The sequence below is a fragment of the Polyodon spathula genome, chromosome 20 (genome assembly GCF_017654505.1).
Source record: "Polyodon spathula isolate WHYD16114869_AA chromosome 20, ASM1765450v1, whole genome shotgun sequence".
Classification (NCBI taxonomy): Eukaryota; Metazoa; Chordata; class Actinopteri; order Acipenseriformes; family Polyodontidae; genus Polyodon; species Polyodon spathula.
Window position 1 is genome coordinate 24,901,937 of NC_054553.1, and position 25,952 is coordinate 24,927,888.

A 25,952-nucleotide genomic window follows, 5' to 3' on the forward strand; every position below is an offset into this window, starting at 1 on the left:
TTAAATACTGTAGTATTTACTTAAGTAAACTAAGTGCAATGTGGTTTTCTTTCTTGTCCCCTACAGTGTTTTCTCTTGTATAGAAAAAATCTCTTTGTTCAAAATGCCTTATAAGAATGACCCTATTATTTTTTTATTTTTTTATTTATTTTTTTTTTTTTGTGGTTCTATTGTTGGATGCCTGCATTTTTCAATGATTTTGTTTCTACTGGACTTTTTTTAATAACTAGAATACGTGCTAAAACTACCCTACAAAAACCCCTGCCATCTTTGTGATTTTAATACAGGCTAAGTGGTTTGGGCTAAAAGATATGGACTTTTCACTTTAATTCTAGTGAAGGGCTGAAAAAAATGCCCCTTGGTATGCTGTATAATGAAAGAAAACTGCCCTAAATGATCAGGGGTTTTCAGATCTGTGGGCATTGAAATAAAGATGATCATGTTTCCAACACAGACCAATACCTTTGCTACTGGGTTATACGACTGCTGCTATGGATAGTCCTTCTCAGATATGGGAACATAACCCTGATAGAAAATGAACTGGCACTGTGTGTGTTTGTGTGTGTGTGTGTGTGTGAAGTAACATAACATGCATTGTGTCTTTTAAGGTGGGTGGCAATGGTTTATCAATGACAGCTTAAAAAGTATCCATCTCTTTTCTAACGCAGCAAAACAGAAGATAAAGGTACTTTTTTTCAATAAGCACTACATTGTAAACTGTATGCCTACTAGAGGTGGTGCCATTTGAGGTTCACGATTGTGAAATCTGTTATTTTGTTTGGGTAACTGGAAGTGCATTCATACTGGTCAATCACTCTCATTTACTCTTTTTTGCTGTGTAATATTGTAATAAACGTTGTTCCGCAAGGCATTGTGTATTTTGCTTCATATGACTCAACATGTCATTGAGCAGGCCAATGTCCTCTTTTCTGAACCAAATACAACAACATTTGCAAGTTGAAGAAACGTTTGTTACAAAACTGAATGACAAATTCGGATTCGGGCTCAGCCCTAATGCCAGATCTATTGTTTTTGCCAAAGAAAACTATGGACTTGAAAGAAATGGGAAGCTACATCTTCCTGGAATCCCAGTTCACTGCCCTAACCACTGTGCTTCGCTGCCTCTCCATCCTCCATTTTAAGTAGCAGTAATTCATTAAAAGTTATGAAGTCTGTTCAGCAGGAGCTGATGAAGAATGACCTTACGCAACATATACAAAATCTATCTCTATCGCTATCTCTGTCTATCTGCCCAAGTATTGTATACTGATATCCCAATATTAAAGGCCTATAATTGTGGGGGATGTCCTTACAAAGTCACTGTGAAGTCTGTACATTATGTGTTTGTCTGTGCGAATGGGAAGGAGACAAACACGTGTGGGGTGTCGTAACTGCAGGCTGCACAGTGTGTTTCCGCATGCGAGTGCTTAGCCTGTCAGCTTTATTAATCTGCCTGTATCATTTCCAGGAGGCTGCCGACTCAGCCCTGGCTGCTTTCTGCAATGAGTACTATTGAAGTGCAGAGGGAGCAGTGGATCCCACCATTTAGGGTAAAAATGAATAAGGTCATTGCACTCAGACCATAGTTGTTAACAATTCATTGAGGCAGAGATGTACAGGGTGCCACCAAAATCTGGGAAATGTATCCAAGCCCATATATTTGGCTTGTGAGCAGAATGTTCCTCAGATATACAGCACCCTGCTGGAGTGCATGAGAGACTACACCACTGACAGCAGAGGGGATGTCGGGTCCTGGTAACACTATGTAACACAATTTTTGTTCCTGGGTAGTAAGTGTTATTTCCTAATTGCCTATGCCTCAAAAGTATAGAAAATGGCTATTATTCCCCACAAACTTTGCTTTTGTGACCAGGACAGTGATATTTCAAAATATCACTATTTCCAATGGGAAAACGGGCAAATGTGTGTCTTTTCGTTCACATAAAGTCAGAAAAAAACAACATATGAATCCAAATTAACATGTATTTATACTAAAGTAATACAAAAATGACTACAAAATATTTAGAAGCGAGTAGTTTTTCGAGATTTACGATTATACTGTAAATACTATTAAAGAAGTGTTGATCCATTTTCTTACCTGTTATTCGCACCAGCAACATCATCACTGGTCCTCCTTTAATTCTGTCTGATCTTTTGGTTGCGTTTTATAGGTGAAAAGCTATGGCTGCTTCCTGTTACTCAATCACTTCATGTGATGTTGTTCAAACCACATTACCTGCAACAATTAACAGAATACAGCAGTTTATTTATCTTTGTACTTGATTTTTAAATGTGGATTTTCATCCAGTTGACAACTGAGCAATAATACAATAATGCGGTGCTGTGGTGCAGCACTCTAAAAACGATTCTTCCTCTTGCATGAGGAAGTGGATTAGGGAACAAAAGAAAATAAGGAAGGGGACCTTCTTTACTATTGCACCATTAACTAGGTTAATTACTTGAGTTTGGATTTAGAATTTGACTTCCACGTGGTGGAATTAGAGAGTTTCAGAGTGTCACTGTCTTCAGATACCTGGCACAGTTTAGACCTGCCAATATGTCACATAGTATGAAGACACCAGAGGTTCATGAGAAGCCAGGCTGTTTCTTGTAAATCCCCACTCGGGTCTTGTTATCAATTCTGGAGGTGACGGTCAACCAGACGATCAACCAGTGTTTACCTGAACCTACTTTACCACCCAAGCCTCGTGTTTGAGGTGCCAACCTTTGGAAGGAATCTCCAGTCTTGTTAATGGGTGTTAAATATCCCCTTGTTACAAAGAAGTATAGGGGGAACAGAATTTACCATGCAACCCTCCTTTTAACGGGTAAAAAGAGGGGTGCATGGTCCTATAACTCGACTAGCACACCACCCACCTCACATCATTATTTTGTGGGAGAAAAAAGGTGGGCACTTCAAGTGTCACCAGGGACGCGTGGCTGTGCCAAGTTTTGCTAGGAATGTGGCTCCACCAGGTTCTTAACTTTTTAAAAAAAAAAAAACCCTTGGGCACTGTTATTGTAACCGTTGCCCCAAGCAAAGTTTACCGATTTATTCATGGAATGTACCTGAAAGAAACAGACCCTAATCTTAGCCATCCATTTGTACCGTGCCTAAAATGCACAGCTCTCCAAGCTATTTTGAAACATTTCCATTTTTATGAAACGTCTGTGCTGTTGTTTGGGATCTCAATAATGAGACTGTAGAAGCAATTATGTTTAGTTAATATGTGTGTAGTTTGCTAATTAAAGAAAAATTCCTTTTTAAGAGAACATTATTTTGTAGTTTAAATGTTTTGTGGTTTACAACTTCTTTGAACAGTCAGGCGGTAGATAATGTTCAAACTGATGGAAATTGATGTGGAGATTATCTGAGGAGGAGGGTTTTGTTTTTTTGTTTTATTTTTTCTGTGTTAATGAAATCCACAATAACAGTGGTGTAGCAGAACCAATCCATATTTAAGCCTTTGCTATTTTCCTAACATCTTTACACAGGTGTGACAAATAGAAGCGATCTTTTAACAAACTCCTTCACTGTGCTTAGTCTAATGACAAACTAATACAAAGCCAATGTTAACTGTGGTGCTGACTGTTGCACGTAGTAATCTCGATTCATTCAGGTGGAGTGGATTACAATTATGCTTCAGTCCAAACAGGCCATCGTCAACAGGTTTATAACCCATCAAACAGGTGGCTTAAATACTACTGTGAGTGATCAACTGGAACGCAAACATGTTTGTGTGGAATCCATACAACTTTATGGGTAATTAAATCCAGAAAATGCAGTGCAGACTTTTTCGTGTTTTTTGACATTGTAATAGTTTAAGCACCAACTTTGAGGAGTAATTGATATATTTCTTGACACTATTTGATATTGCATTGTATGGATTACAAGATATACCCTCATATATGTTGTTGATTATATGGGAAGAGGGCAAGCATACAATATATAGACCACTTTGGTTTGAAACCTCAGATCCTAATCACAAAGCTTTAACACACAAGTTATTTAAAGAATGTTCTTTCAATGTCTGTTGTTATGAATACAATGCAGTTTGATACTAATTTACAACTGTTTATACAAAGCAATTTGTTGGCTTTTTTAATGTATTTTTGTATGATTTTATTATTATTATCCATTGTAAATGGGGCACTGTGACATTTGTACTTCAACAGGTTTTCTTTTGGGAGAAATGAACTCTGGGATTGTATAATAGCACCACACCCACCACACCACACATTGAATGACACGAAGCAGACACTCGGGTTATCTGCTGTTTGTTCTGTTCAGTCTCCTCCTGTCGCTGGAGGGAAAGATTTGGGGTGGATCCTAAGGAATTAAATAATTGTTGCAGGTGTGAGTAATTGAGTTTAGCCTCATCCAAGCACTGCACCACCATGTTCCCAAACGTGTAAGACACATAAACTCTCCATGAACAAAAACAAGCCCAACCCCTTCTAGTAACCTGTCTAACTTCTTTTACCTGTTGATTTCCCTGCAGTCACAGTAATCAGCTGATTGTCTTTTCGTCTATGCATTCATTATGTACAAATGTAGACATAAATGTTGCAGTAATTTATTTTTAAAAAGACATGATTTTTTTTTTTTTACTCTTCACAAATACCCGGCAAAAAATGTCCTCCCATCAAGCACCACAAACCAGCAGGGATGGTTAAATACTGTACTATTTTGTGTTACATTGCGTAGTTCTTGAAGACCTGCTTGACCAAGAGTATGATTGGTTTGGCTAAGAACCCTGTGGGGTTGAACCCAGGATAACCATGGATGATGATTCCCCAGTGTTGTACAGTTTGATAAAACAGACCAAGCGGACCTCTAAGACTTCAGAAACTTCGTTCATTATGATACGTTTTTCCACTGTGGCTACAGTTCATGGTGACCTACGTTTTCTCATTGCTGACATATACAATGTGTTATGGTGTGGCTGACGCATCTAGTTGTATTGTTGTGAGGACGCTTGCTTGCAGGCCATAAATGAAAGCATATGTCACTGCTAAAAGTAGCTTGACTTAAACAGTTCCCTTTGCATAATGATTTCTTAAAAGCAGTGATGGGTGCAGCTGCAATTGAACCTTGACTGCACACAACTTGTTAAACAGGTATGGAAATAAGCGCTGCATTTACAAAGGGCTCGCACTGCAATTTATTAGCCTTTTCAGCACTTTGATACAAATGCACCTTCTAGTGGATGAATTATATGTGCACTGCAAAGACCAGTTATAAGGCAGTAAGACTGTGGCTACCATTTACGATATAATGCCATTCCACTAGTACAGAGAATGCATAGGCTGCAGGCCGTGCAAGCAATTGTAGGCCTGGCTGAGACCTAGATGGGACTTCCTGTCCTTCGGCAATGAAACGGCTTGGCATTGCTGATTGTCCCTTTTCTATTTGACAGGGTGTGGGAGGCTGCAATCACTAGTATTATGAAGGTGACATTTCTCCACCCAGAGCCATCCAGAACTCCTCTCACCTGGCGTGTAAATGTTGATCCAAATGTATACCGTTCCTCATTTTATTGTTTTAAAATGATGATCTTAATCTAATACCACTATCACACGCAAAAGGTGATGCTGAGCCGTTTCAGAGATGTTAATTTTTATTTCTTTTTTTTAAATACACATTCACACAGCACAAAATTGAGCAGTGTATGCCAGTATAACACAAAAAAATTGCATGTTCTTTTTTTTGTGTGTGTATATATATATATATATATATATATATATATATATATATATATATATATATACACATACACATATATATATATATATATATATATATATATATATATATATATATATATATATACATACAGTGGTTTGCAGAAGTATTCACCCCCCTGCAAAGTTTTCACATTTTATTGGCACCTGAGCGTACTCCACTACACTTTCAAATTAGACTTTACATGTAGAATCTACACAAACTACTCCACATTGATAAAGTAAAAAAAAAAATGCATACAGAATATGAAGTAAGATTTACAGAGAAAAACAGATTAATCTCAGTTGCATAAGTATTCATCCCCCTTTGCTACTGCAGCCCTAAATCAGCTCAGGTGCAAATGATTTGTTTGAAAGGTCACAAAATTAGTGAAGTGGTTTCAGACTGTGTGTACTCAAAGTGTTTAACTTCGAGATAATATCATTCAGGTATATAAAGACTTTCAAGCTGCAACTCACATAGTGATCCAACAAAGCAAACATGAAGACCAAGGAGCATTTGAAACAAGACAGGGATAAAGTGGTAGAGAGCCACAGAGCAACAAGAAAATTTCAAAGGTGCTGATTATCCCGCTCACCACAGTGAAGTCCATCATTAAAAAGTGGAAGATGCGTCATACCATCCAGACACTACCCAGATTAGGTCGCCCTCCCAAACTGAGCAGCTGGGCAAGTAGGAAAATGGTTCAGGATGTCACTCTGAAGCCTTGAGAGATCTGTGAAGTTCTGTGTCTGAGATGGGAGTTGGTGTTCACACATTAACAATAAGCCGTTCCCTACACAAAGCTGGCCTGTATGGACGGGTGGCAAGAAAGAAGCCATTACTCAAAGAGCCTCAAGAAATCTCATCTTAAAGCATGTGGATGATACTGCAGACACGTGGAAAAAGCTTTTATGGTCAGACGAGACAAAAATTGAACTTTTCAGTCAAAATTCCAAGCGTTATGTCTGGCGCAAGCCCAACACTACACATCAGCCAGTCAACACCATCCCAACTATCAAGCATGGTGGTGACAGCATCATGTTATGGGGATGCTTCTCTTCAGCAGGGACTGAGGAGCTTGTCAGGGTAGAGGGGAGAATGGATGATGCAAATTACAGGTGAATCCTTGAGGAAAACCTGTTTGAGTCAGGCAAGACTCTGAAACTGGGCAGGAAATTCACATTTCAGCAGAACAGTGACCCAAAGCACAAAGCCAAAGCCACACTGGAGTAGTTGAACAACAAGAGAATTCATGTTCTTGAGTGGCCCATTCAAAGTCCTGATTTGAATCCAATCTAAAATTTATGCTGAGACTTGAAGATTGCAGTCCATCGACGATCCCCAAGAAACTTATCAGAACTGGAGCAATTTTCCTGTGAAGAATGGGCAAAAATTTCACCATCCTACTGTGCAATGCTAGTAAAGGCCTATCCAAAAAGACTCATAGCAGTAATTGCTGCAAAAGGTGCTTCTACCAAGTACTAACTTAAGGGGCTGAATACTTATGCAACCAATAAATTTCATGTTGTACATTTTCTTTGCAAGTTTTGGTGACATTTAACCTCCTCCTTATATAACAGTGTTCAGTTTAACTGCTACAGCTTTGAATAAAAGAAGTTTGTTTCAAAAACTGTATACACGTTATTTGTAATTCAACAAAATATGAAAACTTTGCAAGGGGGTGAATTCTTCTGCAAACCAGTGTGTGTGTGTGTGTGTATATATATATATATATTAGAGACACACACACTAATTATTTATTTATTTAACAGCCTGCTGTGTCTGTTGCTTGCTTTGAGTTTCCTCTGCATTCTCAAAGTCCCCTGATCACATTAAGTGGATTTGCGCAGGGTCTGTGCCCCCAGATTCTTCTGCACAGTTCAAAGTGCCGCATCTGTTTAGTAGCTGCCACTATTGTAACGTTAACAATTCCTTAACTCCAATTTCTTTCTCTTGTTCTTGATCAGCCATTGTGTTTGAAAAAAATGAAAGTATGTAACACCGACGACATCCAGTATACAGCCATGTAGGATGTTGATTGACAATCCACACTACTATAGCACTTCAGTGCCATCATAGCCTTTCACATATGAGTGGAGACGCTCAGTGCTGGTTCTGAGGCGTCATAACTTGTCTGTGTGAAAGGGGTATAAGTTAAAACTTTTATTTTACAATGACATGCATATTAAATAAAATAATAACATAATTTTAAGCAGGTGAGTGTACAGTATGTGCCCGTGGTCCTGCTTGCCACTGTATCTAGTAACCCAGCTGTAAACTGCACATAAACAAGAGACATCAGAAAGTCAAATCTAAACTATGGAAATGGTAAAGTGTGTGCTAAGTTTAACCAGTGCATATTTACTTGTTGCTCCCCTGCAGTTGCAGCCGAATGCTGTGCTGCCTGGCTCAGCAGTTCGATGAGAAGATTGAGACGTATCGGGCTCACGCTGGCTTCACGTTCCTGCAAATCCTTCACTTCAATAACCTAGTAGTACCTCACATCTCCCACCGGGAGGAGCTCTTGAGGATCTTTCCCAGGTATGCTAATAGTTTCATTTATTGGTTTACATAAAACGTATAAAAAATATTATGTAATACATGCAGTATAACAAACAGTATTCACAGCGGGCTTATAAAGTGGCATCCTCCCAATAAATATTTCAGTATATAGTTTTAACCCTTTGCAGTCCATAGAATTCTGCACCTGTCAGGCTCATCAGGTCCAATTGGTTTTATACGTTTTGTTTTAAAAGTAATTTTAGTCACAGCAAATCAGGTTTAAAATGCTCTCCATATCAACATGATCACTTCATTTATCACCAAACTCCTCCATAATGCTGTCCAAGTCATTTTTGACTATAACATCTCAAAAAGCTTTGCAAATGTCCGCAATTTTCTTTGACCGCTGGATGTGGAAGGAACTGTCTTGGTTGTTGATGTCTGTGGTGAAGGGACTATACGTTTTCCTTTTTTTTCCCTAGGCTGCTCTCGGCCGCTCTCGGCCATTGAGAAAAACTACTAGAGACCTGTGAATGATGCCATTTTGATGATGTCAGACAGGGTCTGATGGACCGGGTGGGAGTTTTGGAATGTCGGACCTGGTCCTACATAGGACCGCAAAGACTTAAACATCATAAAGTGTTTCCTTAGCAATCTTGTTTTAATTCATTGAGCTACAGCAGAGCTTGCCGGCAAAGGGTGTATTTAAACAAACTGAAAATCTAACAAGGTCTGCTTTCTTATGATGTAGAATGGACACACAGGAAGAATGCAGTAAACCGACACCCAAGAATTATATTTTTATTAGTGTAGTTTTGTAGTCCGTACAGAATAGGTACAACGCTCTTGAGTGCGTCACACATGAAAAGTGATTTAGTGACACCATACAGATGCCTTTAATGCATGTATAGGATATGTTTTGAATTTTGTAGTCTAAAATTCTTGTTGTTCTAGTAGTACTCAAGCTAACATCCAGTCCAGTCTTGCCCTGTTATTGCATGGTATTATACATTAACAAAACATGCTCGTCCTTCAAATCTTTAGTCTAATTTTGTGATTGCAAGTGGCTCTGTTCTTGAATGTTTTTATAAACGCATGTAATTGCATAACAATCAGAGAAGAGCAAAGAGCAGCTTGTGTAAGATTACTGTTGCTCTTGGAAATTGAGAATAAGGTAGTTCATTTGTAATATTCTTTACATTTTACCTTAATTATATTTACAAATTATACCTGAGGTAAAAAAATAAAAATAAAAAAGAGTATCATCGTCAAAAGAAGATAAATTTAATTATGATGAGCAAACTCTGTATAATGACTAGTTAGAACCCACGAATACTGTCAAGCCCTGACTAATCCAGGGTGATGTCATGTAGCTCTGATACCACCAGCACTTTGTTTAAATTAATCCACTGTTGCTGGTTGAATGATTCCTCCTAGACAGTCTGAAAGGGTTTATTAAATATAATAAACACAATACAATAAACAATGGGTTGTTGGACATCCTGACTGGTTTTATGTGAGACTTAACCCTAAGGTAGGGTTAAAAAAAAAAAAATTCTATAATTACACCTTATTTTCTTTTTATGTCCCTATTCAAAGACAACACTTAAGTGTGGCGCTCATTTACGTGTGCCAAAGTTGTTGGTGCTCATATTCAGAGAGCACATTTATTTGGAGGCTCACTTGTGTATATACTGTAAGTGAAAACGTCTACCTAAACATTTTAACAGTGCATTGTTGTGATTTTATGCTTGTGTATTGCAGGATTGGGTTCAACAATAGCACTCAACCTAAATGTTTTCTTTTGCAGCTCGGAAGCAAAGACGTTAAACTGGAAATCCCCATCTCCAGGATTTTCCTCGTATCACTCAGCTGCTGGGAATGCCTGCTTACCAGTACCACACCCTGCTGGGGCTGTCCGTCCCTGCGACAGGACAGACAGAGTCTATGGTAGGGAAAACTCCTAGATACAGTGTGGAAATCACTTGCAAACTCATCTTTCCAATTAACTTGGCTGTCAAAGTTTTACTTTTCATTTGATGCTAACAGTAAAACCTGGATGGAATTGAACTACTTTTAAAAGGAGTTAATTCACCCCTAAAGCATTGTCAGCATATTCTGAGAAGTTCATTTGAGGTAAAACTTTCTGATCCCTAGCCTTAAATTTGTATTAGAAGCTTTTACAAAGATTATGATAACTGCAATTATTTATTGCTGACACTGCGTACAATAGCAAAAAAAAAAAAAAAAAAAAAAAAAACCATCAGTCACCTTTAAAAGAGAGGTGGTTTGTTTTGTCATAGCCACAGTAAGGTAAGCATCGTAATTATAGATATAAATGTAATTACAGGGCAAGACAAAATGACTAATCCATCTGTCAGTTGCTGTGTGTATTAATTTTATGGTGTATGGTCAGTACATTCAAAATTATTTAATAGAATCTAACCAAAAATACAAAACATTTTGGTTTATTTTACTGAAAAATATTCCTTATGGCTTGTTTTATATAATTAACCAATTTGTTATCAGCAAAAAGTAATAAAGGAGTACACTTTCCCTAAAAACTGAAGGGTGAATGGATCTGGAAGCAAAGTGATTTTCCATGTACTCTCCAGTAGATGGCAATCTTTAGTCATGTTTTCATGTAACAGGGTTTCAGCTCTACCTGTTGAAGTACATGGCGCTAACACAGTAATTCCATTAAATCTTATTTTTCTGTATGAAAGACAAATGCATTATGGTAAACCATATATTTGACTTTTTAAGGGGTTATTGAACTAATGAACTAAATTTCCAAATCACTCCTGTAAAACTTACAGCACACAGTTGACGTTTTTAATTTCTATTTCACTTTTATATCTGTTTTAAACTGTCTTGCACTGCCTCACACTTTGGATGTAATTTTGTAATCAGAGTGAAGACTGAATGTTGTGATTTGTGTATGTTTGCACATTATATAGCACAGTAACACACCCAGTGTGGCAATTTTATAACTACTGCACACCCTGTGCTGATATTTTTTACCTAAACGTTTACTTCAAAACAAAGGAGTTGGAATAATTTTTTAGTCAGCATTAAGTAGTAACCTTTTCCATGAGTCATCTCATAATTAATAGTAAGTGTGTGCTGAGATTATCTTCTCCAATGCTATTTAAACACCGACACAAAAATACTTTTTTTGCTGGTATTTGTCATCCCCCCCCCCCCCCCCCCGTGGGATCTACAAATGTAACTATTTTTACTATAAGCATTCTTTTTGCATTTTTTTTGGAATCCTGCTTACTTATTTACATGTATTTATTTATTTACATCTTCACAGCCTGTTTCAGCTTGAGGCCTAGTTCATCTTACACTGTATCTGAACTGAAGTTTTCCATAAAAAAATAAAGTGCCAATGAAGAAGATTTGCAGTACTGTTTTCATAAAGATGGCTTACTGCCAGATAACTTTCGAGTTGGTCTTCTAGTCAGGATCCCTTTGAAATCCAATGTAGAGGAAGTCTACTGCCCTCATCAAATTGCAAACCTAGTGCTGTGGAAAACCACAACACTGCCAAGGCTGTCTCTCTCTCAGGGTCCAGAGAGACTTAATTCTGTCTCCAGATTCATGAACATTGTCATAACAATGAAGACCACCCATCACTGGACAGGCTTAATATACAGTATCAGCAGGAGCAGCACATGTTGTGTGGTATGGGGATGTTTCTGGTTTCAGAACTGGCACACAGCTCCAAAGCCTTTTACTTCCTGTCTTCTTTCTGTGAGTTTTGATGTTTATCAGAGTTGAGAGATTCTGTTTTCTTACACCAGAGTAGCCAAAAACATTTAGGGAATAAAAGAAAAAGTTTGGGGATGACGGAGGGGACACTGACATCCTGAAATAGGAATGTTTCCCCAAATAAGGAAATGAAAAAGTCGACCACCCATGAGAAGATAAGTGAAAAGCTGAACTTGTTAATTGCAGTTTGTGTGGTGTGTGACTTACAGAATCATATAGCTATGGAACTAATTAGGCATGAGTCCTACATGCTAAATTTCAGATTGATTCACTGGATATGTTTGTTGACCCCAATATTATATAGCTTCAAAAGACATTTTTACTTTCTGTCCTTTCACCCTTTTTTATGTGTGCCAGTACTTTTTTCCTTTACCTGGAGAAAAGTGTATCTGATTGTGAGAAAACATGTCAAGGACATTCTTTAGAACAGGAAAGAGGAGGCATCGGTTTATAAAAGCGCCTTCCCTTATGTATGAACTGTATGCCACCGAGAAAACCACTTATACAATTGGGATGAAATATATTAATCCTTAGCTGCATTTTAGTAAAACACAGCTTTATATCTACACTCCATGTCTTCCTCACAAAAAAAAGAGGTCAGGGTTTAATTAAATTTATTTTGTTGGCATCTTTGATTGCAACCTTGTGTGATGGAATTATTTTCAAAAACTGACATTATTTAGAGTTGACTGAACTTTAATAAGACTGACAAATGATTTGGAATAATAACAAATAAAAAAAGTTTAACCAGGAAAATAATTGAATGTTAACGCATAGCATGTTCGGTGACCTCGTCAATGATCAGAAACATTACAAAAGTCAAAGAACAATATCCCCTACCCGTCCCCCCCGTCCCCCCCCCCCTTGTGAAGTAGTAAAGTCTTCAGTAGTAGTAAACCATTGCACAGATTGCACCATTCAAATATTCTATTCCTGCTAACTGAAGAAGGTGGGAGCTGAAACATTGGGGCTCTGCTGTATTCCTCTTCCTTGGAGACGCATTTCAAAGTGTCATCAGTAGCATCAAGAGGAAATGATTTCACAGACTCTGGTCTTCCTCGGGCTGTTTTTCTTGGCAGCCCTCATCATCTTTCTTATTCAAATGAGGCCTTCATTGAGTCGACGAATTGGCTGAGAGATCGCCCACTTTTTATCTTTGTGACTGAGATGGCTGTTGAAAATCCGTAAGAACCTTTTAGCAGTTCAAACTAATACAAACCATAGCCTATACATCCGTTAAAGGCATCTGTATGGTGTCACAGTTATGTTGAAATAATGTTCTTCTCCCACACAAAAGCAATAGGAGGAAAAATAACACTTCCAAATTGTAATTATTCTGTTTGTCCTAATGCATTCCTGATTTTATGGTTGAATCACGATACACGGTTTTACTGTTAAATATATACAAAAAAAGGCTTTTGTTTCATTGTGGAGGTGCCTCCCACGCTTTGTGCACACCAGTGCAGAGTGCTGAATTAAATGCACATGCTATGCATTTAAAAGACTGCTATCTTCACAGATTGAAAGAGGGTGCAGATGAAAACACTTTTGCTGAGACGGCTGTTCAGAAACAGGAAGCTGCTAATCTCGCAGCGGCCAGTCCTTTTTTGTTCTCCGTGCCAGGGCTTTCTGTCCCAATAGGGTGGCGGGCCAAGTCCTAGAAACGTGGGTCGGGGTCTTCCATCCTGGTGTCAGTTAGTGCACAATGCTGGGGAATAACCAATTCAGCAAAGCAAGGCTTGCAGTCTTTAAAGGCTGGCAAAGCAAGTACATTACATCATTTAAATGTACTGACAGACGTAATGTTCAAGTACCTGGTTTGTGCTAAAGTTTTACTTTTCTTTTCAATGACCAGATCTTAACTGTCAAGCAGACAGTGATTCCCCCCCCCCCCCCCCCTCCGATATTAGTGACTTGTAATGTTGCCACTTGACGACACAGAAAAATTGGCTGGCAATTACAGCTGTTGAGTTTCCCTTCAGAGTAGCAACCATCAGTTTTTAACGTCTGCTTTACTGTGTTAAGCTGGCAAGATGGAGCTTCCGTTACTGTTGACATAAAGCTCTGAAAGCTGCCACTTTCAAAGAATGTAATCTTCTACATGTTTACGCCACTCTGTATAATCTAAGAAAGCCTTGTGACTCTCCTTTGCTGCAGACAGTGTGAAGCCATTCCTCAAAGTGCAGTCTCTTCTTTTATTGATTTTAACCTTGTTACGCTGAATTATTGCGAGGATTAGGCGCTGTTATGTCCTGCTGTACAATTACCATCTTGTTGTCGTTACAATTTGCTTCTGTTGCTGTTTCACTTCATGAACTAGTTGTGCAGGTGTCATGTATAACCTCCTACTGGTGCACGTAGGTGTATAATCAATACTTATGAAAGATACTGTAGTGCTAAAAATAGGTTTCCCAGGGAAAGGAAGTTTGTGTGCCTACAGCTAAAACTACCTTAGTGAATTTAAATAAGACAGTCAATGGAGTCTTGAAAGAAAAGTGCAGAGAATGTACATGATTATGGAATGCAGTAGCATTAAAGCAAAGTGTTTTGGTTACTGTATTTGTACCATAGTACCACAAAACAATAGCACCTTCATAATAAAAGTATGCCATAGTAAAGTGTAATAAAGCATGGTAAAGCACAGAAAAGTATGGTAAAACATATTAAACATAGCAAACTGAAGGTAATATAACCATGGGAAAACAGAAATGACTGCAGTTATTGTGGTAACCTTTTATAAGGGCTGAATGCATTAATTTATCTAAAGAGACATATTTTCAAAGTAGAATCCATGAAATATAGCTTCAGTTTCCCTTTTAAGTTTTTTTTTTTTTTTTTTTTTTTTACTGAACAATTTATTGCCTTATGGTCACTGCTTGTCAGAATTGGAGGATACATTTGGCTGCAGGGTGCAGGCTTCAAGTCTGGCTTGTGGCAATAATTAGATAACTTGTGACGTTTCACATCTGAAGAAATGTGGGTCTGAGTGACAAGGGTTGAGAGGAACCAGAGCCAGAGTGATAGGTTGACAAGGCCAGGCTGTAACTATACAGCTCCCAGTTAAATTACTCACAGACTGAAGTGGCTGCACTTTCGAGCACTTTGTAATGAATGGCACATATTGGCTGCAGTTTAAAAAAGCCATTTTTCAAGGCTTTTTTTTTTTTTTTGGTGACATTTGTAGTTTGTTAACCTTTAATTTGTCTGTACAAATTCCATGTTTTACAGATGGAAAGCTAGAGAATGGAAGTGAGTTTCCTTCTTGTGGTTTGCGTCTGGCTGGATGTGAAGTGTGAGGACTGCCTTGCAGTTGGTGCTTATGCTTCTGTGCTAAAGAGATCGAGAGACCTGCACTTCCACAGACCACTCTATTCTTGACCCCTTCACTGCCAGAATTGGCTGTTTCAGAATCCCACATGTCGTGAGACAAATCTTCCCAAAAAACTTTAGGCCGGCTTTATAAACGAATCTCAATCAAGCCATCTTATATAGGAATATATATATATATATATATATATATATATATATATATATATATATATATATATATATATATATATATAAAAAAATTAAAATAAAAACCTGGAAGTCTTCATTAGATAAGCATTGTCCCTCTTTGATATGACACTCCTAAATAACTTAAATAATAATACAGCACCGCCCAGAATCTGCTTAGATCAGACCGTCCTCCCAAACTGAGCAGCTGGGTAAGAAGGGCATTGGTCAGAGAAGCCACCAAGAGGCCAATGACAACTCTGAAAGAAACCGTCCATGTGTCAACAATAGCTGAGGTACTCCACAAATCTGGCCTGTATGGAAGAGTGGCAAGAAGGATGCCGTTTCTGAAAAAAGCCCAATCACGCTTGGAATTTGCAAAAAGGCATGTGCGAGACTCTGAAAAGATGTGGCAAAAGATTCTGTGGTCCGATAAAACAAAAATTTAACTGTTTGGCCTAAATGCAAAGCGTTATGTCTGGTGCAGACCCATCACAGCACATCACCCAGGTGACACCATCCCTACTGTGAAGCATGGTGATGGCATCATCATGCTATGGGGATGCTTTTCATCGGCAGGGACTGGGAAACTTGTCAGGGTAGAGGGCAAAATGGATGAAGCTAAATACGGGCAAATCCTTGAGGAAAACCTGCTTCAGTCTGCAAAAGACCTAAGACTGGGTCGGAGTTTCACCTTTCAGCAGGACAATGACCACAAGCACAAAGCCAAAGCAACACTGGAGTGGCTTAAAAACAAGAAAGTGAATGTCCTAGAGTGGCCCAGTCAAAGCCTGGACTTGAATATGATTGAGAATCTGTGGGAAGACTTGAAGATTGCTGTCCACAAACGATCCCTATCCAACTTGACAGAGCTTGAACAATTTTGCCAAGAAGAATGGGCGAATATTGCACATATGCAAACCTGGTAGAGACTTATCCAAAAGACTCACAGCTGTTATTGCTGCCAAAGGTGTTTCTACCAAGAATTGACTCAGGGGGGTGAATACTCATCTAACCAAGACATTTCAGTTTTTTGTTTTTTTATTAACTGTTTCACAATAAAAATTCTCTTGCCTCTTCAAAGTCTTGAGTAGGTTGTGTAAATCAAACGGAAAAAAAAATCCCATTAAGATTTCAGGTTGTAACACAACAAACTGTGAAAATGTCCAAGGTGGGGTGAATACTTACTATAGGCACTTATATACAGAAGGTGTTGCCTCATTAAACACGGGGTAGACAACGTCAAGACCTCCAGTCCAGGTCTTTGTTTCAACCCTGTCCTTAATGACTACATGTAACTAATTAAACCCTTGGACAGGCCCTAAAGAGCAAAGTCATGTATTTACTTAAAACTGGAATGGAACAGCGTTCTAGGAATGGAGTTGATATGTGTGTGTGTGTGTGTGTGTGTGTGTGTGTGTGTGTGTGTGTGTGTGTGTATATATATATATATATATATATATATATATATATATATATATATATATATATATATATATATATATATATATATATATATATAGACAATCCCAAGGGTTTTGGAGTCTCTTCATGGTGCTACAGCAAAGTGTAAAGAGCCGATTGGCTTGGTGGTGGGATCACAGAACACACATTGAGCTTCGATTCTCTAGGCTGTTGTGGGGAGTTGGTGCGCTGAGGGAACATAATGGACATTCAATTTTGAGGAGAGTAACAGTGATACAGTGATTCAATTGAACAGTGATTCAATTTTGAGGAGAGTAACGGTGCTTTTTTCACCAATTATAATGTGTATATCTATATCAATTTTTTATGTGTTACGGTTCAAAATCTACAAATCTATAGATTAATCGGTAAATGTATAGATTTACCAGCTCAGCGGTCAATGTATAAAACTAAGGAGATGGTAGTTAATGCTCCAGCATTTGAGGTGAATTCAGAAATAAAGTAACGTCAGGGAGCTTAATGGCAAAAGCATTTTTTTTAAATAAATATGATTTCTGTAAGATCTGTTATGTACTTGGGTAAATTAACTCATTTATTTATTTATTTATTTATTTATTTATTTTTTTAAACTCCAACCTTAGGATTTTTTTTATTGTTTGATTCATTTTTCTAAACTTGTGCATCCCTCTATTATTATTATTATTATTATTATAAGTGTATGCCAGTTTTGCATTTCAGTGAGAATCGTACAGTGTGTTATGTAATTTTGCCGGCAAAAAATTATTTTGTATTGAATTGTTGCCAGACAGTGATCATGGATGTTTACTACCATCTCCTGAGTTATTTTATACACATTTTATATAGAAAATATACACATTTATACAATATTTTAACAAGAAAAAGGGCTATTGTTTGCAGTAAGTGAAACTATAAAAACAGGCTAGACAGGATGCTGGTACCAGGGCATTTCAGTTGGAAATCTCAACATAGCAGCCCGTAAAACAGAACTGTGCGCATGGCATGTAGAGTTCCTCAGCCCCTCTGCTGTATAAGCTGTTTCCTGGCACCGCAAGCACTGAAACAGGCTTCGGTTGTTAACGGCCTTCCTTTTGAGCAGGCAGCATCAAGTGTGTTTTGATGGTTTTGAAATTGCACCCAGAGCCACAAGACTAATCTCATTGCGCTTGTGTCTCATCTCTGTTCAGACTCTGGTCTCAAGTGGTGAAAGATGGAAGCCTTAAACCACTTCCATTTCTCCAGGGCTGGAAAAAAAAAAAAACATTCTGTGCATCTTTTAGTGGTAGCAGACCCTTTTTTATCTTTTGAAGGGAAATCAGCCATGGGAAAGCTGTCAATTTCCACGTGAATGATTTGCTGTCCGGAAGAAAGTTTTTAAATTCACACATGTGGGTTTAGTACTACCGAAAAGAAAGCTTGTGGTTTGGTTTCCACCATATGGGAATGACACTCCTCAAAGTAATGCAAGAACACTGTGAAGTGGGATTTCCTTCAAATGCTGAAACCCTTCTGTTCTCTTGAAAGCAGCCTATGTTCTTTTACTTATCCAGATTTTCTAAACCTTGTGGTGCAAAGTGTATTAGTCTGTGTCACGATCTCACAGTTAGAGTCTGCATTGAAATGCAATTAAAAAACATTCAAAGCCACTGTCGACAACAGAGCTTCAGTTGATATGATTTTGCTTTGTTGTACCATTCAGAAAGATAATTGGTTGTTTAAGAAAGTCATCCTGCTCAAATTGAAATAACCACATTTGTACAACTGCAACAAGACATTGCCTGTAAGCATACTTACAAACCTTTCTCAGTTAACCAAAATGTTGTCAGCTCCTAAATTGTGTTTTCTTTCTCTTAAAGGACGTTTTGACAATGTGTGTGTGTGTGTCTATATATATATTTATATATATAAATAATTATATATATAATTTTCAGGATTGTAAAATTCCATTTAATTGGGGGCTCCTGAGTGGCGCATCTGGTAAAGGCACTCCACGTGGAGTGCAGGATGATCCCCATAGCCTGGATGGAATATGCCGGCTCGAGCCCAAGCTATTCCATTGCCGACCGTGGACGGGAGTTCCCAGGGGGTGGCGCGCAATTGACCGAGTGCCAGGGGGTGGGGTGGGGGTGTTAGGTTAATGTTTTCATGCTTATCATAGAATATGATATTGAAGGTTTCTACATCTGCAATTATGATCGCATGGTTTGGATTATAAATCAGTCTGCGGTACATTAATTAAACCTCTTGCAATTGCTGTTTTTTATTTAGTAAATCTAGAAAGCTATATTCTTCCCTTCATTAAGCATGTATCCTTTTTATATTGCAGGATTGATTCTCAGCCCAGTCCCTCTTGATTATTTTAAGACGATACAACAGGACACGACTGCCATGAACAATTTTGGGTCCACTTTGCTGCAGATCTTCAGGGATAATGAGCGGAATGACAGGTAGGGGGCCTCGTGACTGTAAAAGCGAAGATTTACTGAACTAAATAGAATATATAACCTTGATCATCCTAATGCAGATATTTGAGTTCAGTTTTTCAAATGTCCTTGTTTTGTAGTTTTTTTTTTCCTGTGCCTTGTAATTTATGTAATTGTTTAATTAATATTTGTTCTACTAATCAAGATACTAAGATTTGTAGATGGCTGACGTACAGGAGCTATGCGTGTAACTTAGCTTTGTCACAGAGTTGTTATGAAAGCACACCTTTTAACCATTATCCAGATGTATATGTCGTCACCTCTTTCTGGGCTACTGGAAAAGTTAAGAAAGCACCCATTGAAACAGATGGGCATACTTTCCCATAATCACATGTCCTGTTCTATAAGGATTATTTATCAGTAAGCTAATTCGAGTAAGACATGGTTTGTGACATGAACTTGGACTAGGTTATGCAAACCATTTCGATTGTTGGAAATTAATACCTGGTTTCACAGTAGCCATGAGTATTTTGCGACTTATATGGGAAATGTTATTAACTAAAGTGGATGTGATTTATTGTGTGTCAGAAGTGCAGAATGTAAGACTGAAATTATCCTAAATTACTGTTTGAAAAAATGATTTCAAGGTTGATGCTGTCATGTGAAGTGATTGAGTTTTTTTTTTTGGAGTGTTTCCTAATAAGGCAAGCAATCATGAATGAACCTGTCAACCCCCACTTTTTCCCCCACATGATAAAGTTAATATTTATTTCATAATTTTTGTGTTTGTTTGGTATGAATGACAAGCCAGTTGTTGAGTGAAAGCGCTGAATAATTCTGAATGGCTGTCTAATTCTGAAGCCCTGAACAAGGTAACTGCGTCACTGATTATAAGGAACTATTTTTAGTTTTTTTTTTCTGTGACCTCTTGAATCCTGAAAGGACCTAAACCGATTTTAAGTTTAGTCTGTATGAGGTAATGTTTCTCTGGGAAGTTAAAATGGGGTGGAGTTCTCTTGAGATGAGTGTGTTTGAGTGAGAGAGCGTGTGCTAGTAAAACCTGTGAGACACATTGTCTTGTTTACAAGAAGATCATGGGTGAAGAAGTCAAGTTACAGTACAACTTTAATACCATACGAATAGAAATTGCAACGTTTAATGCCCTTTGTACAAAGCACACTTTTAACATCCTTTCACATACACATTTATCCAGGGGGAATCCAGCTGTTAATGTTACAAAACTAATTACAAAGTTAGACACTTTTAAGTCCATAAATTAAATAACAAATAACAGGACGTTGCATAATGAGAAATACATTTGATACACTGATGGTTCCTTGTTTTCAAATTCAAATTTTAATTTGAACACTGAAAATGGTTGCAAAACTAGAGCTGGAGAAAAAGTTATAAAAATAAACCTGTAACGTAATAGCTTGATTACCCTTTCCCAGTTCCGATTTCACAAAACGCACTAAACTGTGCACAGTGTCTGGTTGTAACTAATCCAAAATACCATCAATTCTTTCCTATCAGTATTCACTACCTAAGTCTGTTGCTCTTTTGAAGCCCAGTAATTCCATTCTTTATGCCTAGGGTCACCATCCCACTGCTGAAGATGATTAATCAGATGCTGCCCAATGGATGCTTTGATAACTTTGCAAAAGAAGAAAAGTAAGTCTTTCTCCTAATTCTCCAGCCTTTTTACATACTTACTGCACATGTGAAAGATGCTCTGTGGTTTATGCATCAACTGAATGCTTTCCAAGGCGACCACTGTAGGTCAACCAGTCACAGCTGTGAGCTAGTCTCCCTTGTCAGATTAATTTGGTCCAGGCAGGAAATGGACAGAGTGAACCATCAGAGAGGACAGCTGAGGTTCAGATACTCTCTGCCCAGTTGGTGTCCTCTTAAAGAAATATCAGCCAATATCAGGTATTATTATACTGTGTGTGACTTATTGCACTCTGGAATACGATGGATCAAACTTTGGTCTGCAGAGACAAATGAAAGCCAGTGACACTGGTACTTCTAAGGTGTGATTGTGCTGAATTTTGAGGTGGCTTGTTATGTAGACTAATGCTCAGTGGGAGCTAAATGGAGACAAGATTATTTCATATGTGACCTGAGCCAAACCCAGACCTCCAAAGGCATAACAGGACAGTGAATTAGCTCCACTACGGCACCCTGCCCCCTAACCAAGGCAGAAAGAAATAGTCTGGTTTATTAAATTTCGCACACACACTGCTTTCATTATTCCTGTAAAGAGCCTTGAGCTGTCAGAAATACAACTCCCATCAAAAAAGAGCAACCCCCCCCCCCCCCCCCCCCCCCCACCCCAGGACCACCATGGCCATGTCAATACAGATCTAGTTGAAATGCAGCTCACCTTATTCTTAGAAAAACATTCTTCAGTCAGACACACGTGTGCCTGATTCCCAGTAGTGAAGGAAATACCACTGATCCCTTTTCCCAAGGGAACTCCTCCTGTTTTGGTTGGTTTTGTGCCGACGCAACTCATGGTGTATCAAAGAGTAAGGGCCTTTTTGATATATATTTTTAAAAAGAGGCTGGCTCTGTTTTTGTTTCAAATGTAAAGCCGTCAGGTAACAGAAGGAATGGGCAGGTCTGTTTGGATACAAGGGTGTCATGGATATTTCTACCATTTTGCTAAAGCACTTCCAGATGTGTATTAGAATTAGCCTCTTTGTGCTCTGTTCTTTGCTAATGTCAGCAGCGGCAGATCGATTTAGAATCACAGTCCGTCTAGCATTTCCTGATTGCCTCTGTTGAAAAGTGAAATGATGGACATTAGAAGTAGAGAGAGAGGGGTGGGGAATGTATTATTTTCAGTGTGGAAGTTGTTAGTTGATAAAATCTTACAAATTAGGAAGTTGTTGCTCAGTGCAATTATGCAAAAAAAAGCTATTTTTAATTTAGTAAAACAAAAAAATATTTGTTCAGGAAGTTATCTCCATTCAGGAACACGACAATTTGTGGCTTGTTACAAATCTGAGCTAATTGAAATCTTTAGCATATGTTTGGTTAAAGCCTACTGAATACTGAAAGATGGCCAAAGATAACTACATCTGTGACTCAGTTGAATCAGTTGAGACACATTCAGCACACTTGGTGCTACTCAGTACTGGCTGGCTTTGTGCATTTATCATTTATTAGCTTAACTCAGAACTTATGTGAAATCTTGTTTTAGTGTTGTTTTTTTTTTTTTTTTTAAATACTATATAGAAATATTTAGTTTCGTAGCTTAAAAAAAAAATTAATAAACCATTACTGTGAATAAATCTTTCAATAGTAAAGTAAAACTGGCAACCCCTCAAATTACCTTGTAAAAAAAGGATCGAAATGCAGTACTGTACAGCAGAAAGGGCTGTCGTTTCAAGCCATGTTTATTTGAATATTTTGTATATTTGTCCCAACTCTCATTCCCCTATGCCTCCTAGGTATATTGGCCCATTGTGAACAATGCAGAGGCAGGGGATGTAGCTGAAGTGACAATACCATCTTGTTTCCCACAGTCATCAGTTTGGCATGGACTTGCTTGCTCTTTGCAAAGAAGAAATCAGGAAGTCCAAAGGCACCCAGAAGCTTCGATCCAGCATTGCTGTGTAAGTATTAAGCAGATCCTGGTAGTTTTCTGAAGTGGTCTAATGGTGTGTGAGTGTTAATCGTCAACCCCAGTGATATTGTGCATGTAGGTCCATATTCACAAAGCATATACCAGCTTGCTAAGTTAACTACAGTAAGTTAAGAAAGAACAAAAAAAGGGAACAAAACGTTGATGCTAAAAAGCTTCAAATAACTATCTCAGTATCTCCTTGGACATCCATTTTAAGAGCTCCAAGTACCTAGCTGTTTCTTGGTAGTACACAAAAATGGTGCAAACTGCTTGAAGCGCAGTGGTACATGTGAAGTGAATACGACCTGCCCCTTTTCTATAGAACTGATATTTTGAAGGGGTTTAAAAGGTAACTAACCACAAATATTTAACCGAATGGGGGACTACATTTGTACAAGAGTGTAAGAGAGCAGGGCCAAGCTCTCATTTCATCTGATGTGTAACTACACAGTACAGCAGAGACAGTAATCTGACATGCCTAGAGCCCCAGGCACTGGAGGTTAATATGGGATCCACAAACATCAAACCTGGGAGCAAACTTTCATCCATCTATAGTTTTTCTTTCACACGCATTGATTTTTACACAAAGGTCCGAAGGTAGTTGATTCAGTTGGTGGTTGATTTTGTGAATACCATGAACTGTTTATCCAGTTAAACCCCCTCAGACCAGTTCACACTTAGCTCCTCTCCTCTTGTCAGTCTAAAGACACTGTATTTGAACTAACTCTCTATTGAGAAGATATTCATATTGCAGTATTGAGGGATTCTTTTGGTTATTCACGTGCAACAACATAACATACACCTTAGAAACCTCAGAAAGCAAAATGGGCAGGAACAAAATATATAGGTGACAGTATGGGCTGAAACAAAATATATTATCTTTATTTGGGTGTGTCTTAATGGATTAAAAAGGATGTTTTTAACTAAACTGACTGGACTCGAATCCCCAGCAAAGATTAGGCACGTGAGAATTTTGTGCAACAATAGTGGGAAGCATAATGATCAGAGAGACTTCACAAGGGGCATGATAGTGAGAGGCTGTGTGAGATATGTGTCGCTCAGTGCAGTGGCTGCATTTATCAACAAGTCCATCACGACAACTGTGAGGTGTGCAGTGTATTGTGACAAAAAAAACAAAAAAAAACCTGCTACAGCTGCTTTATTCAGCCGAACAATTCTCTGACCTGTAGAAAGTGTAGAGCAGACAGCGTGTGGGCTGTGACCGTGCTATCATTCACTACTGCAAGCAACTTAACAAATTAGTGATAATTCAGGTTATTGATCTAATATTAAGCAATGTGTTTTTACAGCTTTTGCAACTTGATTCTGTTCCAAGGGAACATCCGGAAGAAGGTTCAGTTGCAACTTTTGCTGATGCTCTGTCACCCGTTCCCTGTTATGAATATCCAGGCACAAAATACATTAAAATATGGAAAACATTATGCATCTCAAAGAAGTATTGAATGTGCTACATGTGTGTTTTCTGTAGCCAGCATTACTCACTGTGCCCCCTATAGTAAAAACACCTATAGTACAAAGAAGAGTGTCAGAGCTATATTTGTTCATGTCCCTATGGTAAACGTATCAGAATTAAAGCTAATGTAAATGGGTTAGCATTTTATTATTGGATATCTGTTATATATCTCTAAATAGCTGCACTGGCACCTAAAGAGGAAAAAGCTACAAAACCCTTAGCTAACTAAATCACACCATAGACAATAACATACACACATTTTTTTTGAAGTTTGTGGTGTTTTTGACCTTGGGTAGCATCAGTAAAGTACATGACACATGTCTAACCAAAGTTCTGACCCTGTCATTACCCCACCCGATTTCTATCTGCAGCTATGATTTACAGTATGGCCAGGTGAAGTGGTGTCATATTGTAAATCGCACTCAGGTGATCATCATAAGCCAATAACTAGAATTGATTTAGTGCATTTTCATCCAATAAAAAAAATCCCTAAATATTCCCGGAGGCATTAACAGCTTTGTAGAATATAAGCCCTGTATTGTTTTATTGTCCATGACCAATGAGGCAGCTGTTAACTGGGTCATGTGGAAACTGGAAGCTGGCCAGCTTTTATTCATCCAGCAAAAATCTGCAATCAGAAAGCCAATGAGTCAGTAAATTGAGGAATCCATACAGGCAGGGGGTGGTGTTCAAGATATGCTCTTGTGTGAGTAATGGCAGGCCTGGGTTGCATTTTGATTGTTTTTGGCTTCTTTGGTAGGCACCCTAGTTTTGAACCGTTAGCTTATTGGTTAGCTGCATTGTTTAGACGCGGAGCAAGGAGTCTGGACATGATGCATTCACGTTCTTGATGTTTCGGGATTGAACTATAATTAAATTTTCTCCCTAGGTAGTAGTTTTTTCTCTCACACTGGAAGTAAAGTAGTACTCCGATGCCTAGTTTAATTACGTGGCTCTTTACCGCCCCCCCCACTCCCACCCCAACATCTTACTCTGTTTGTCTACAGCAAGACAAAGGAACATCTCTAGCCGTGGCCTTGATGCACTTTGCTTTAAATGACTGATATAAACGCTGATAATACGATTATCTGTAATAATTGTTCAGTACATTATGTAGTTGAGACTAAACAAATTATACATAGTATCACAACAGTCAATTATTGTTCCAGCCTTAGACAGAGGTGTAGCTTACCAAAACTTACTGCCCTGTGGAATATTTGTTTAAAGATTTTCTGATGCGATAACATTATATATTACATACAAGTATCTAGAGCGTAGCAGCATTTCTGAATCAAGATATAATATATATCATATATATATATATAATATATAATATATATATATATATATATATATATATATATAGATAGATAGATAGATAGATATAATCAAGTATATATCTAGATATAATCAAGTATATTTTTGCTGTAGTACTGAAGATATAAAGGAATTGTGTTACACAATGTATTGTGATGT

At 38.1% G+C, this 25,952-nt stretch overlaps 1 protein-coding gene across 3 annotated transcripts in view; it reads left to right on the forward strand.

Moving 5' to 3' along the window:
* LOC121295677 (tubulin-specific chaperone D-like) overlaps positions 1 to 25,747 on the forward strand; it is a 98,827-nt gene extending 73,080 nt beyond the window's left edge. For all 3 annotated transcript variants that reach the window (XM_041220636.1, XM_041220637.1, XM_041220638.1), the window contains 6 exons: positions 8,111 to 8,269; positions 10,041 to 10,180; positions 19,272 to 19,392; positions 20,962 to 21,039; positions 22,902 to 22,991; positions 24,313 to 25,747. In XM_041220636.1, the coding sequence (XP_041076570.1) occupies positions 8,111 to 8,269; positions 10,041 to 10,180; positions 19,272 to 19,392; positions 20,962 to 21,039; positions 22,902 to 22,991; positions 24,313 to 24,607 (883 nt within the window). In that variant the 3' untranslated portion in view covers positions 24,608 to 25,747. The remainder of the gene's footprint in view (positions 1 to 8,110; positions 8,270 to 10,040; positions 10,181 to 19,271; positions 19,393 to 20,961; positions 21,040 to 22,901; positions 22,992 to 24,312) is intronic.
* Positions 25,748 to 25,952: the final 205 nt, after the last annotated feature.